Source organism: Excalfactoria chinensis, chromosome 15 (genome assembly GCF_039878825.1).
Source record: "Excalfactoria chinensis isolate bCotChi1 chromosome 15, bCotChi1.hap2, whole genome shotgun sequence".
NCBI classification, from domain to species: domain Eukaryota; kingdom Metazoa; phylum Chordata; class Aves; order Galliformes; family Phasianidae; genus Excalfactoria; species Excalfactoria chinensis.
In genome coordinates, this window is record NC_092839.1 from 12,173,903 (window position 1) to 12,189,768 (window position 15,866).

At 45.6% G+C, this 15,866-nt stretch overlaps 1 protein-coding gene across 1 annotated transcript in view; it reads left to right on the forward strand.

The window, feature by feature from the left end:
- LOC140259351 (uncharacterized) overlaps positions 1-14,045 on the forward strand; it is a 192,542-nt gene extending 178,497 nt beyond the window's left edge. The window contains exons 5-6 of the mRNA XM_072350588.1: positions 3,407-3,725; positions 13,966-14,045. Of these exons, the coding sequence (XP_072206689.1) occupies positions 3,407-3,462 (56 nt within the window). The 3' untranslated portion in view covers positions 3,463-3,725; positions 13,966-14,045. The remainder of the gene's footprint in view (positions 1-3,406; positions 3,726-13,965) is intronic.
- The last annotated feature ends 1,821 nt before the right edge of the window (positions 14,046-15,866 follow it).

Genomic DNA, 15,866 nt, shown 5'->3' on the forward strand with positions numbered 1-15,866 from the left:
CAGTGTTTGGTCAAATAGCCGTTATGTTGCTCATTGCAGCACAGCAATACTCACCTTTGTAGAGATGGCTGAAAATCCCAGCCAGGCTGTCCTCTGGTGCTCTCCTACCTCAGACATATGTGGAATCCTCTTTCTTTCCCAAGTTGTGGATCACGGTCATCATTCAGTCCTTCAGTGACTGCAGGAATTGTGGCTGTGATCCAGTTTGCTTTGAGTGCTTGTATTGAACGTGCTTTGCTGAGCTTCATTCGCCTTCCTCTGCGTTCTAGTCTGTTGAAGTAGACCTTTACAAGGACGAATGTAGCAAGTCACAGAAGAGTAAATTGTCTGCAGCATTCCTTTGTGATATGATAAATTTTCAGCAGCAGAAATGGCAGAAATTGAACAGAAATACATAAGGAAAACCCATGTAGAAATGATAGAAATCCTTTCATTCAGTGTAATTTGGGCAAGACATAACAGAGTCCACAGTTTACACGTGAGAAGCACTGCATGAGAAGTATATAACTGGTAAAATAGTGCTCGATTAATTTACATTTTCTGCTGCATCTTTATGGTTAATCTCAGCTGTGTGCTAATGGTTCTCATAAGGATCTAGACAACAGTGATGCTCTACTTATATTTCTTATTAAGGGTAAAATTCACCCAATTGAAGAGGACAAGCTTAAGATCTATGCACCCACTTAGTACCACTTATCCCAATTTTCACTTAACAAGGGCGTAAGTAGTGTATACATCTGGATTGTCCTTCTGCACTAAAGTGAATTTTCTCCCTAGTAAATTAGATTGGTCTGATGTGTGCTTAAAAGGAAGAAAATCTTTGCTTTCATGAGGGGCTGTTCTGGGAAATTGCTGCTTGACCTATAACTTAAACAAAAATTCTCAGTTCTTTCAAACTGCTCCGACACTCACATGTGGTATATTTACATGATTTACCATTTGATCGAACAGCAAAGTTGAAGTAATGGAGCCCATCAATCATGAAGGGGAACGAGGTTTTTGAGGGAGCTGCTTGTTCCCTTGCTTTCCAGATCCTTCCTGGGGACTGAGTTTTTAATATGCTTTTATTTTGATGTTTAAGTAAAATTGGTATAGAGTGGGTTGAGTAGCATCATAAGACCATAAGCATATCCCTTGGCAGAAAGCACAGCAGAGTGGAATGTAGTTATATATTTAACTTACATGTAAGTGAGATAAACATAAACAGGATAATTTTGTAAGCCGATAAACCACAGCAAAGTTGAATTAAATGGAAGGTCTCGTGTGCACTGCAGACCTGTGCCTACTTCTCTGCACTCAGCCTGTTGCTGATGACAGGTGACACCCCCCTGGGTGTGCATCTCTCTTGTGCAAGTCCCACTGTTGTACAAGTACACATTCACCCGCATGAGATGCAACTACACAGAGCCCTCTAGCTTCTGACTTTGAAACAGGCAGCTGAGTGGATGCATACACATCAGGGCATGCAGAATACCTTCCTGTGGCCTCAGATGCATGTTTTTATTTGCAAGAACACAGGCACTGCAAGATATTCCAGTCACAGTTAATGAAGTCCTTAATGAACCAATGGGCCTGTTTCTTATCTCACTTATGCCAGCTTTAAACCCATGTAACTCCATTAACTTGTTGAGTTGATCCTAATTTTACATAAGTGTAAAAAAGATGAGAACCAGACGTTTCATGTTCTCATTATCTAAGAGAATACGAAGTATGAAGTTCTTACAACCCCTTTGTCTGTTTTTTATCAGTTACAAAGAGCCTTCTGCACTCGCCCACCTCTGGCCCTTCCTGCTTCCCCATCACCAGTTTCTGTGCCGTTTCCCCAGTTGCGCTGATCACGCTCCTTTTGATCTCACTGTGGTTTTGAACTTCCTGAAATGGGTTTTGTAAACGTTATTCCTTGGGAGCACGTTCCTTCTCACATGAGTCAAACTCTGCGTTCTTTGTCCTTTGCCACACAGCTCTCCTCTAACATTCCGAGCTCATCCCTGACGTAGAGAAATTGCCAGTACTGGAAACATTCATAGAACATGAGTGCAAAATTGTGGAGTTGAAGACAAAATCTTTTTCCTATTTACAGTTTAACTGTCTCAAGTTCAATCTCGTCCTGTCCTCTTTAGCTGATGATGTTGAACTTTCTCTGTCTGCAATAGTTTACTGTCCATGTGCACTCTGAATTGAAAGATCAGTTTTACCCCATGGAGATGCACTCTGTGTACACAGAGAAATGGTTTCAGATGTTTTGTTTAACTCTTACTCCGTTTTGATATTGCCCTGATATGACTTACAATGTAGTAATGTACTGTACGTTTCTGCCTTCATAATCAAGTTCAAATACCAGTGTGAACCTGATCTTCAAGAAATTCAAGGCAATCACTCGTGTGATAAGCACATGTATAGGGCACCTTTGCCAACTTACTCTAAGCACGTACAAAGCTGAATGAGAGAAGTGACCAGCAATGCAACAGGAGCCCCAGCCAGACGTCTGAAATCCCAAAAGCATGAATCTGAGCTGACCTACACCATGTTAGCTCTGGAGCAATGCCTCTGACTTTGATGGAGTCACTCATAATTTACAGCTATGTAAGATCAAATATATAGCCCAGAGAACAGAAATGTTAACATGGATAGCCTCTGTCAGGGAAGGGATGCTTATTCTAATGGTACCTCCTGTCAGTCAAGTCAAGACTAGATGTCACTCGTGAGGACAATGGGTCACTCTTGTTCCTCTGTTCTGAATGTGATTAAAAATATAAAAATGAGAGTCGGGATGGAAAAATGAACTATTTGTAAAACAAATAAGAGAGAAAAACATGTCAGAAAGGAGAATGAAAGGGAACTGCCCTAAACAGCCCCTGAACAATTACCTCAGGCTTAGCAGAGGGTGAGGGTTGTCGAAGCAGCTCAGATGAACCACATTACTCAGCTGTGTTGCAGTAGTCATTTCCTATTTCATCCTCCCAAGGCTCATGCAAGGCTTATCCAGAAAGTGCCAACTTTCTGCCAGTGGAGGCAGTGAGAGCTCCAGGATTCCTCTGCAGCCAAAGCCAATGTGCGATGAGGGCAATCGCCCTCCGAGGGCCACATATGGCCAAGTCAGACCACGTCAGTGAGAGATGAGCAAGGGCCATCGAGTAACGTTGTGTCAGATATGACTAAATAAATGCATGGTTCTGGTCAGGACTGAGCTGGGGAAAAAGTAATAAAAATATAAGATTCAGGAGGTCACATGCTGAATAGAAAGCTATTTCCCCTCTGTGGTAGTCCTGTGGTATGTCTGACTCTTTCCATCTGGAGGTGACCAAGGGTTCAAATCCAGGCAGCGTCCCTTTGTGCTCATGCATCAAATGAGGATTTTTTTTTTCTGGAAAAGAGAACCTAAAATTTTATCACTTCTCTGTTCCAGATTGCAGGCCTCGTCTGAGATGTGCAGAAAGCTCACACCAGTTTAAAGATACATGAATTGTGCTGTCATAACCGTGCGATGCCAAAAAGACCTGCTGCTATTTGAGTGACTGACTGCTCATCTGATGGGTCTCAGTTCTGAAGTCCAAAACGAGATTCCTCTGCTTAAGGACAGGCTGCTCAGAGATGCGCTTGGAGTCCTGCGACTGCTGCTGAAATCAGTGGGAACTGACTTCAAGCACCACTGAAACACTCCTGGCTCTCCCAGACACCTTTTTTTAATTGAAGACGCTTGGATGTTACAAGGTGCTTCTAACAAGGTAAGCTGGAGATGACAGCGCTTTCAAAGACAGCGATTCCCAAGTATGACAAATACAATAGGAGTGCTAATGCTGTTTGGCAATTTCCTGAAAGGTCTGTGGAGTGGAAATTCAGTTCATTAACTGATGCTGATACCTCCAGAAGTCATTTCAAATTGTTTTTCTGAAATAAGACTTGAACCCGGGTGGCAGAGGTGAACCTGCCTTGCGAGCCTCTACCAGGAGATGTTAGAGGTTCAGAAACAATATTTATACTCCCAAATCTCTCTCTCTCTCTCTCTCTCTTTTTTAAGCGTATTAAAATTAAAAGCATGACCTGCCACATCACATTACATCAAAACATGATGTAACTTCTTAATTTAAAAAAAAAAAAAGTTTTAATTTATGATGTTGCATTATGCCACAAAAAGCTTTTGTTTTCCCCAGAGTCACTATAAATTTTTTACAGCGACTGTTTATCCAGTATCTTTGGCAGACTGAAACAGTGAGCGCTGGCAAAAAGCAGATATTTAACAGCTACTGACGAACAGGTTATGAATCACCAGGCTTGAATCCTGGCACACATCTCCCCATAGGTACCTTCCTGAAACCACCCATCTTCCCTTCAGCTCCTTCTAACTGCAGTAAGAGTAACTGACTGATCCTGAGCCACTAAACCTGATCTATTTCATCCTTTCAGGCCTTTATGTTTTTGGAGGCAAGTGCTCTTGCTGGAAAAGCAGCACTGAAATAACATTCCAGGAGCAGCGTCCAGTATGGATTTCCCAATAATTCCAAATCACCCACAAAAATATTTTCGTTATGACACTTGGCATCTGTGTCTTTCATTTACAGCTGTGAAAGGGATTTGCAAAGTAGCTTTATCAGCGTAGTCGGGTAGATGGGGGAACTGTGGCATGGGCAACAGGAGATGCCATCAGTTGAGCCAAGAATAAGCTGCTCCAGGTCTGCTCTGCTGGTATCTTCCAGATGATGAATTCCTGATGTTTGGCTTCTTGTTCCAGATGCTCCTGCAAGGCAAGCTGGGCCGTGCATGAAAGGCTGCGTTTGTTGGCCTGCATCTCATATACTCTGTTTACTTGTCTGGTGCTTTTTGGGAAGATTGCTCTAGCTAATGGGAAGGAAGCTCAGTGGAACTTGGAACAAGGACTGCTTGTCCGAACAAGGACTTTAGAGCCCTTGGTTTCTGAACAATTGCTTTATAGGGTGGGCTGTGCGCCATAAATCTTTAGCATAGGAGCATGGTCATATTGGCTTAACTGTCTTACTAAGACTGGACTTATTTATCCTACAACTGATAAAAGTCATAATGCTGTCAGTCCCTAGTATACTAGCTGTATTCAGCTTTTACTGCTTCCCAGTTCCATGATCCATAGTGCACATGTGGGGTATAAAGCCTTTTAAAATCACAGCCCCTTAACTAAAAGCTTTTTCTGAGAGAGAGTGTGGTTTGAATTATATTGAGGACCCCAAACAGCAATTGCTCTTGGGCCACTGGCTTTGAAATAGATCTATTTTAGGCAGATATTCCTGTTTTGAAGGGGTACTTCTCTTTATGAGCCTCACTGCTTGTACCAACAACCTAACACCAAAAGCTCCATCAGTACTTCTGCAGTAAATGCTCAGCAAGGTTCCCATCATATGCAGTGCCACAGGAGAGGAGGAGATGGGTTTTCTCATCATTGTTCAGCTGGCCCATTAAGTGCAGTGCTGACCACACCAGCACGGCTGTCAGCAGGGCTGAGGGCTGCCCAGGTGCATCGGGTAACCCCATCTGCAGGGCCGCTGCCACAGCACAGCCCAAGGCAGGGGGCTGCACCGGCAAGAGCAGGACAGGAAGGAGAAGAAGGTGCTGGGTGAATCCGAGCCAGACTCTGAGCTGTTTTGTAAGCATGGAAGGAATTATTATGATGGAACCTCCTGTTGACTTGACATAAGCGGTTGCAGGTTTTATGGCATCTTACATTATTGTTTAAATTTGTTTCAGGCAAGAAACATACTTTTTAAGGTCGGGAATACAGATTTGTTGGATGCTAAGACACCTGAAAAGCAAGAATACAGATTGTAGGATGAATATTTTACAGAGTAATTATTTAAATATATTCAAGTATGAACATCTTTAGATCCTAAATTTAGTATTCCTTAAAACTATAATCTCACAATACAATCTAGCCCACTCTCACATTGTTCGTACCAGTCTAATTGTCAGTTGCTTTGAAAAGTGCTTCCTCGGTTGTTGATTTGAAGTGCCCAGGCCAGTTCTGATGCTTTTGCCCCGAACTTTAATTCTGGCATAGCTCTCGCCCACATGCTGATGATGCCTTAATTATAGATACGTAAGTTCTCAAACATGACCGCACACCAGGGCCGGGTGGGCACCACTCCCTGCTGCCCAGAGCTGCTGCCCAAGCTGTGTGGTCACTGCTGGCAGCACGTGGTGGCTCCGGGCGGTGTGAGCAGCCCTGCTGTGAGCAGCTGAGGGTGTGGAGGTGCTGCTGGGAGGAGGGAGTCTGTATTAATGTGAAGTGTTAATAAAAATTATCTAGCAGTAGCAGCCGCTGTTGCGAACTCCTGAGTAATGAGTAATCTGGAGATGGCTGTAACAGAGATAAGAGACCCAGTGGCTCCCTGAATTACTGGATCATAAATGACATTCTCAGCTCAGTTCTAGTCTGCAGCCCAAGTTGAACTCAGACTTTAGGGTTTGGGTGTTTTGCTTTGGCACTGCACTCAGCTGGGTCTCAGAGCTGTGTGTCTCTGCTGGTACCTCTCGTGTCTCTGAGCTTTATGCCTCCTTGTATCAATGAAACAGGCACCTGCAGAAATGTGAGCCTGCCTGCATCTGGCTGAACACAGCGTGGCTGGAATTCAACCACACCTGCCCTATTTAAAATCAACGATAAGTGGTTAATACACTGGAACTGAGAGAGCTTCTATTACATTATGTAAAGATATTATAGGATCACACAAAGATCTTTTGTCATTTGTGGCATTGCTGAGCCTAATAAACAGCTTACATTTCAATGTAAGTAGGGACACCGTATTATCAGGTATTGGCTGGGATATAATTGCTGATAACTTTTTCCGGCCACCTGCCCTGCAGCATGGCCTGTGTCCCTGCGTCCCATTGAACCTGAGCTTGCTCAACCACATTGCAGCCAGCGAATGAGCACATGCGCTGCACTGTGACCTCGCTCTAGCTCTTGTATCCTCAGTTTGCTGGAAGTAATAGGTAGGAGTCGCGGAAGAAATTCTTGTCTCAGCCCTCCAGGGTGTTAATCAAAGGGTTTCACACGGACCCTTGGCTTATTTCTCCAATTTGTATCCCTGTTACTATGCCCTCCACTAACCCCAACTGAATCTTCTCTAACAGAAAGGCCCTTTCTCAGCAAGATTAAAAGCAAAATACTTTAAGTAATTTAGAATACAAATGTGCAATGAAATATCATCCTGGGTGATGCTATGAGAAGGAAGAGTGTACAGTACGCTTTATGTGCTTTTAGCTGCTCTACCCTACATGTGCACCCACTCTTGTAACCTTTACTGCTGTGCAAAGATGATCTGTCATTTCTACCAAATTTATACACACAGACACTCACGTACTGAGGCTGCTTTGAATCCTTACTGCCCTCTAGAGAAATTCTGCTAGAAAAGCTCAAACTGACCAAATCAGCAGAAATAATTGCAGTCCTGATCTTAACAACACGGGCTGCGTGCGGTGTCTGTCACAAGGTCTGCAGGCACAGAAATGAGCCTTGAAGACCCTTTTCTCAAGCCTCTCACAACGACCTGGAGCTGTGGCCAGGCTCAAGCAGACTTGTTCCATTCGCTCAGCAAAATCCAAGTTTCCATTATCTGTGGATTTGGGTGAAAAGAAAACTAAAAGATCATAAGGAAATTAGAGGCACAAAAGCTGCCTGCCTTACCTTCGCCATGCCAGCATGGGATGCTTAAATATTGACACTGTCCATCTGTAACTGCCTGGCTTTGCTTTGCTGTTCCCTCCTGTCCCATCCCAGCAGGACATCCCAGCCTGGTGGAGCTGAGGCAGTGCTGAGCTCCTCCTGCACAGCCATGCCAGCTCCAGCACGTGCAGCTGCCCACTTGCATTTAGAATTGCTGCTGGCCTGAGAGCATTTGTTTATATGATGTAATTCTGTACAACCAAAGGATTGCAAGACACGGCAAAAGATGTGGAGGTTATTCCATGGGGTTGGGCAGGGCAGACAGAGCAGCAGTTGTGAAGCTGGCGGTGAATGATAGCGCACAGCAGCTAAGAATATATTCAGCAAACTGAGATCCTATTTTTACACTGACGAAAAAAAAAAGAGAGAAAAACCGTAACGCGTGTGTGTGCGTGTGCGCTTTTTTCCCAAAGCAGCCGAGTCCCACCATCCTGCGGAACCTTCCTCATTTAACAGGCTGTCAGTGCCGACTCCTTTCCGTAGCTCTGCCTTTTCATGCCTAATGGGGTTTGCCCTGTACCAGACAAAGCCTATTACGGCGGCGGATTGCGGATGACGCGGCTGGCGCTGGGAGCAGCGCGGTGCCCCCTGACGGAGCGGCGGCACAGAGCGCAGCGCGGAGCTCAGCGCGGGGCTGCGCCGCGGCGTCCGGCTGTGCTGGCCGGGGCGGAGATGGAAAAGAGGCTGCGGAGCTCGGGCTGAGCTCGTCCGCCGCCGTCGCTGCAGCGCTTGGAACTGCGTCGGCACCGCGAGCCTGCTGATGCGGGGGGAATTCCGAGGGCTGATAGGTGCGGACTGAGTTACATCGCCCGCGGGCGTGTGCTGAGTCGGAGCTTTACAGCCGTGTGCCCGTCGGGTTTGTGCGGTGCAGACAGCAGAAGTTGCGTGTTTAAGGTTTAAATGTATGGAATAACTGTAAAGCTGTAGGGATGGAAATCTGCGCCTGAAGCCTGGGAGTGCAAGCAGAGGAAGAATGGTCACACAGAGACAACAGTAGAATTATTATTGTTGTTGGTTTGCTAAGGGATTCAGGGTGCCTCTCCCTTCTCGAGTTCTCTTGTGTTCTAACAAGATCAGGTGGGAAAGGAAATCCAGCCTTCACTGCTGAGCTGCAGTGCCAGCCCCTCAGCAGCTCAGTCACAGTCCTGAGTTGGAAGTTGGTTTGAACTGCAGAGCCTTCCCTCCTTCACCAGACCTTCCTCATCCCTTCATGGTGTTTGTGTTTGTAACACTGTGCTCACTGCACTGCTCAGGAAGTGAAGAAGGAGCAGATTTTATGTTTTCATTTTTATTTGTAAGAAAAAAAAGAATCAGAAATGTGGGAGGGGTTCTGCTCACTTTGAGGCAAAAGACAGCTCAGAGAGCAGAATTACCATTCCAGACATGGGATGCACAGGTGGATGGAGGATGGCCCCTCCTCTGCACAGAGGCTTTGGGTTGTGACCATGACTGTCCATTCGCTGCTGCACCATCCCACCACTGTTCAGTTTAAACTTCTTTTTCACCTTTTCATCACTGAATTTTCCTCTTTTTTCCTAAAATCCTTCAAGCCGCGTTAACAGGGAGGACACCAATCTGCTGACTTGGTGGTGAACAGACTACTTTTCTGAGGCAGTTCCCACTGACCCTGAAACAGGGGCACTATTCATGGCTTTCCCAGCACAGAGCACCTGCCGATGCCTCTGGCGTGTTTCAGATGTTTGTGTTCCCATCCAATGGGGACCAAACGGGATACCTGGGAGTATCCAACAGAGGCAGCTTTTCTTCATGGCAGTTGCCAGCTGCATTATTCAGAACACCTTACCGCTGCACGGATAACATCCGTTGCCTTTTTTCCTACCTTTGTCTCTGCCATTATTATAATTCTGTCCTACGCTTTTTCCTCTGCTGAGCTTTCAGACTCCTTCCTAATCAGCATTAGGCACGGTGGGAGAATGGGTCGTAGCAATGTGGGTGATGTGTGCCGCCGTGTGCGCGGCGGTGCAGTCAGCTGCAAGGTGTTGGCACAGCCCGAGCAGCACATACAGCTCACTCTCTCTGGGAAGAACTACTTGATTTTTTATATAAATGTATTTATATTTATGTGCATATGTTTGTAGGTGTCAAATATTAATTTCCTTTATTCTGATTTTCTCACATTTGCATCTGTCCCAGTGCCTTGTGGTGCTGGGGCTGGGGTGGCTTTGCACAAGCCTTGCCTTTGAGATGCCAAAGGGCAACGGGTTTCAACCCATGGCAGACGATGTTGCCCTGTGGGATCTCAAAGACCACCTTACCTTCCTCAAAGCCCTGATGGAGACCGGCAGGTTAGTCCACAGTATAAACATGGATAAAAGGGGGGATAAGAAGAAAGAACAGGTCACGACGTGGCAGAGGTTGAGACGTTCAGCTTTAAACGCTTTATGGGAAATTGTAAAACTTCTAAACATTTTAATAGATTAACTTCCCCTTTCAGTGGCATCAGTAAAACTGAATTATCATCCTCACTTTTAACTGATGCCCAGACCCAAAACTCATCCATCAGGGATCATTTGGTGATAAAGCAATCAATCCTGCCGTGGTGCAGAGGGGACAAACTGTGCAAGATACCATCACCAAATATCCTTTCCACCCAAAGCATTCTGTGAGTCTTTGTCAATGAAAGTGCATTTGTCTAGCCTTATCTGCTGCAGTATACGTGGAATACAAAGGAAGAAAGTAAAACATGCATTTGATGTACATGTGCAGATGGCAGACATATTACCAACCCGAGCAGGACTGCCTTTCTGCCCAGAACTGAACACACACCTGAAAACCAACCACTGTACCAGTTCATCAGGTACCAAATTAAAAGATGAAAGCAAACACAGCGCTGTCCTAAAAAGTGCTGCAACGTATGAGTGAGTGGAGAGAGCAACTTTTACCTGCGGCTGATGTAGGATTCCCATCAACAAACGGGTTTGGGCTAAATTAAGAGGTTCAGCGTAGCAGAGTTCTGCAAAGGCTTTGTGGCTGCTCAACTCCAATTAAAAGTCTATTGAATTGGATGCTGAATTCCTATTTGTGTCCATGAAATTCACTCTTCTGCAATTCTGTGTGTTACGGGTCTGTGCTGAGAAGCAGCTGCACAGGAATGTTTGGGGGATGCAGTGCATGTACTTATTTCGAGGAATAAGGAAAACCATAGCTATGTTATAATACAACTGCCTTGTATTTACAGCATTTAACAAGTGGCATCTCCATAGCAGAACACACCTAACTAGATAAAAACAAAGTAGGGCTCGTAGGGTTGTGTATGTGACCCATCGGCTCAGTGTGATTTTACGTCTAGGAAAAAACGTTGTAGATTTTGTAGAAGAGCAGTGGAATAACTGTCTGTAAGCAGAGCAGCCCGGGCTGACAGTGCAACACAGCCCTGCTGGTGCCACATAACTGAATATCTCTTTAAGGGAATTAACGGGGGCAGCAACTGCAGTGGGGCTCAGAAGTGATGACAATAGGAAATTCTTCAGGGAAGATGGTCTGACTCTGCAGAAAGTTACTGACATATGTAGGACAGTAGAAACAGCCCAGGAGAAAACACAAATCCTATCTGAAGATCATGTGGCGAAATGTATCAGAAGGAATTACAGGAGATGAAAATGCAAAGGTTGAGTGTAGCACAGAACTGTTTGCCTCCTGCTGCAGAGAAAACTGCCATAGCACGTGCACCTGGTCTGAAAGGAGCCAGCAGTGTCAGAACTGCAAGGGATATTGTATTGCAAGCGATGCGCTGTGGCTGCAGCTCTTCCCAGTTCTCCCCATCCGCACTGTGCTCACGGGATGTTTCTGAAGATTATTTCCTCAGTGGTTTTGAGTGGCTTTATTGAACCCGCAGATAATCTGTCTTTAAAGAGACAGTCCAGGCTCTTAGAACAGAGAGGTAATTATGAGGAAAATGAATTGCATCCTTGAGGTGTGACCCTGTTGAGTACCATTTGGTCAGCAGCAGTTTCAGATGCTAACAGCATGAATAAGTCAGGCCCTGTGGCTGAAGGATTATTCCTCCAAGCTCCCAGTCTGGTTTTGGCCCTGGCAGCTGATCACAGAGGACACCGAGCACCACTTCTCTGCAGAGCAATACGAGATGCAATTCCTGACATGGTTAACGCGTCACTGGCTGGTACAGACCTCTGCCAAGAGTTTGTTAGCAATGGAAAGGAAGCTGGAGAGACAGAAGCTTACCCAGTGACATAGAATGTGGCATAATATATTCATTCTGACATCAGCAAATGGAAAGGCAAAGACCTATAAAATATATGAAAACCTCACAACTAACACAAATTCTGCAGAGAAGTGTGCTGAGACAAGGAAAATGATTCCTCCATGAAATCAGCCAAGAGTGTGATCATGGTGTTCCTCAGCTGTAGGTGCTCATCACCTGGGTGCAGCCTGGATACCACCCACAGAATCTAAGACACAGCTTTGGCCCTTTGGAGCACAGGGCCTGTCCCTGCTGTGCCACTCCATGACTGCACTTGCTCCAAAAAGAGGCAGGAGGAAGGACAGAGCCCCAGTGAGCCTGCAGGAGCATCCTGTGGCCCTGGGCTTGTTCCTGCCCTGCACCCTGCCAAGCACTCAGCTCGTAGCCAGCCTGCTTCAGTTGTCAGCAGTGTGTGAGCAGTACCTGTATGCACAGGCTGTCATCACGTCTTATTCCAATAGATCTTTCTGCAGACATCTTGTTTCTCAAGTTCCCTGGCCCCTATACAGTTCTTCCTGAGATCAACTGTTCAGTGTTTTTAACTGTATTAGAACTGACTTCTTGCCTCTGTGCATACACATGATCGTAACTATCCCTGTTTATCACCAAGACAGACACATGTGCTAATTAGATATTCCCCAATACATGCAACCAAATCCCAGACGTTCCACAACCCAGAGCCTCCACGGAGCTCCTCAGCATGGAGCTTCCCTGCAGGGAATGCTTTTGGAGCACCTGCGTCCTGCTGCCAGGAAACCATGATGCTGAGGGCATGAACAAATGAGCACTGGTCGAGAAAAGCACAAATAAATACTCTGGTGAGACGTGTGAAACCCAACTGTTGCATCATCACAACTGAGAGGTGGAACCACGAGCAAGAGGTTGTGCATTGGTGTCCTCCATGCTAACAACTGCTGCGCTGTGCTGGGCGCAATGAGGCAGGAGGGCTCTGTGCACGCTTCATTCCTATTTGTGTCCACGAGAGTCTCTCCTGCAGCACAGCAGTGGTGGGGCTCTGGCTGGCTCCTTGGATGTGTGCAGGAACCCCTGAGAAATGGAAATGATTCGGGAGAACTGGATCAACGACTGTGAATGGATGGATAGCGTGCAAATCTGTGAAACGCTTTTGGGGCAGATTCTGTGTGTTATTGCTCACACTCAGCTCTTCGCTTCCAAAAGCCCTTTGTTTCTATTTAATTAAATAAGTGAGAACCAACTTCTTCCAAGTGCTTCATGCGTCCCACCCCACTGTGATGGCACTGCAGAGCTCTGCTGGGAATCTGGCTCCAGGGGCGCATGCTGAGCACTTGCAAAATAGAGCTCGTTGAGATGCGGCAGGCTGATTCTGAAATGATATCTGGAAATCTGCTTGCAACATCGGTAATAACTCTCCATTTGCATACACAAAAGCTGACTTTTGGCATGAATATAATTTTCTTCCTCCTTCCCTTTGAAATTCTGATCCGGATTGTCTAGACAAGTCATAACTCTCGTTTGTGCTTAATGTTTTTTAATTTATTGTTTTACTTTGCTTTCTGATTAATTTGGAAACATCTCTTTCTTAGTGAAGATCTAGTGATAGGAGGTTGGAGTTTTATAGGCTTCTCTCCTAATCCCGCTGCTCTGGTCCTACATATCCTTGAAGTTTGCTCTGAAGCTCAGCCCCATAAATCTAATCCTACCTACTGGTGTGCACTTTCAGACCTACAGTTCATCCAAACACAAACCAGTGTGCATTTGCTTTCTGTTTCTCCCAATGCTTTTCAATAGCAACGCTGTAAATGTTGAAGAAGGTGAACCCTGCGGAGCTAAAAACCATTTAACCATGTCGTGAATTTGCTGAGCAAAGGTAGCATGGCGAGGCACCGAGACACCTCCAGCGGGGTCTGCCTCTCGCTTCCTCTCTCTCTTTCTTACTCAAAATACAGCTTTTACAAATATGACATCTTAAAATTAAAATGTTTGTTCTGAAAGTAATAGCCAAGATCATAGAATATTTATGTGATCATTAATATTTGAATTTTGAATAATGCATACTTATATGTTTCCACAGAAGGATGCAGTGTGCGTCGTACGCCGAAGTCATACTGTAACAGGAACAGAAGCAGCTGTGTTTGCATTGCCCGCTCACAGGTATGTAATATCAGATTGTGCTGTTAATTCTCTTTGTTTCCTGGAAATATCCGTGCCAGGCTTCTATCCCTTGCACACACAGGAGGTCCACATTCATAACAGTCAGCTTCAAATGCAGAGATGTTCTGCGCACGTTGCTGTTAATTCTGAAGCATTGGCAGCGCTGCTTTTGTAATTCACTCTGTTTCATTTGTCACTAATTGTGCCTGCTTCTTCCCAAAAGTTTTGTCTCTGGGAAATCTAAGCCACGTCCTCCACATCCTCCCTCTTCATCAGCAGTGGTACATCTGTGTGCAAGGACATACGGCTGCATATCAAATAGCACTGCCATGCTCTGCCATTCACCATCACTCTTCGGGATGCTGATGAATGTGCTGACAGACAAAGGCTAATTGGCAGACTGTACGGAGTCAGTTTTTGATGACACAGTGGAAATAATAGGAGACGGAGCAGGTAACAAAGAAAGTTTAGAGGGAATAATAATAGAGAGATAGACAGAGAGCATTTCATGCAAGGTGAGCACACGGTCTGAAATACAGCAGGAGGGAACTGCAGGGCCCCAAAATGCACACACACACACAAATGGAAACAGGTAAAGGAAAGCTCACCCTGCACATAGTGCTGCCACAGCAGAGAGGTGATGTAAACTCTGATATGAAGGTAGGTTTGCAACTGCACTTTCAAAACTGTGGTCTGGTTCACTGCAACATTTGGTTGGGGTTCCTGAGCCAAGAGAGCAAACCTGAACCCATTCTTCTGAATGCCTGGACTTGCTGTTCCTTTCATATTCCATCCTGTGGGATTGATAGGCAGCAGTTCCACCTGATCTTCACCTTGGGAGTTGGGTGCTGACACTTGTCATGGATGCAAGCACTCTTTGAACTATCCTGTGGGGCATTCATTGGCAAGCATAACGACAGCTGTGTTTCTTGTGAGGCCACTGATGAGTGGGCCCTTCTGAGAGCATGGAGTCTGTGGGGATGCCCACCAGCAGGTGCTGAGGGCTGTCTGTTGGTGTGGTTCCTCTGGCATCAGCTCTGGGATGGGGGGCTGGAGCACAACTGCCACACAAACACCTGAGGGAGGAATCTGATGTGAGTACCACCTGAGAAAGATGTTGCAAAGCAAAGTACTAAGTTGTCCACAGACAGTTCTTTGAAGCTGATTGGTAGAGGACTTCCTACGCTCGACTCTGTAATTAGAAGGAAATTGGCAATCTCTAGAGCATTTTCCCATTAGCAGCCTCGTATGTATTTCCAAAGCTGAATTTTGAGCCTTAGAAAATGAGTCTGAAATATTGGCTCAGATCAGTCACTGTTTATCCACTCCTCTGAGCTGAGGATATGTGCCTGTACATCTAAACCTGTGGTACATGTAAGTGCCTACCAACAGAAACATGGGAGGGTTTACCTGCTCGGTCAGCTAACCAGTGTAGCTGGCTGAAGAAGAACATGTGCACTTCAGTCAGCTGAGCCTGTAGCTGAAACCTTTTGCCTTGGTTTTTAAAGGGAGCCAGAGTGCTTGGCTGCTCCTTCCCCAGCATAATCCCATTGAGCCCGGCAGGCTGCGGCCAGACAACATGTCTGCACTGCTGACGGCGAGCTTCCATCAGGGATTTAGACATCTCCCCCATCTAAACTCCACTTGTAAATAACTGCAGGTGAAGTATGCACCCATAATTATTGTTTTCCTCACAAAAATGTTGGCATTTGATCCTTCCCTTTCTGTTTTTTTCCTTCATTACAAAGCACAAACATGAAAAATATACCATCACACACCACTCTGTGCACAGAGACATTTTACCCTTTAAGCCTCAAAAGG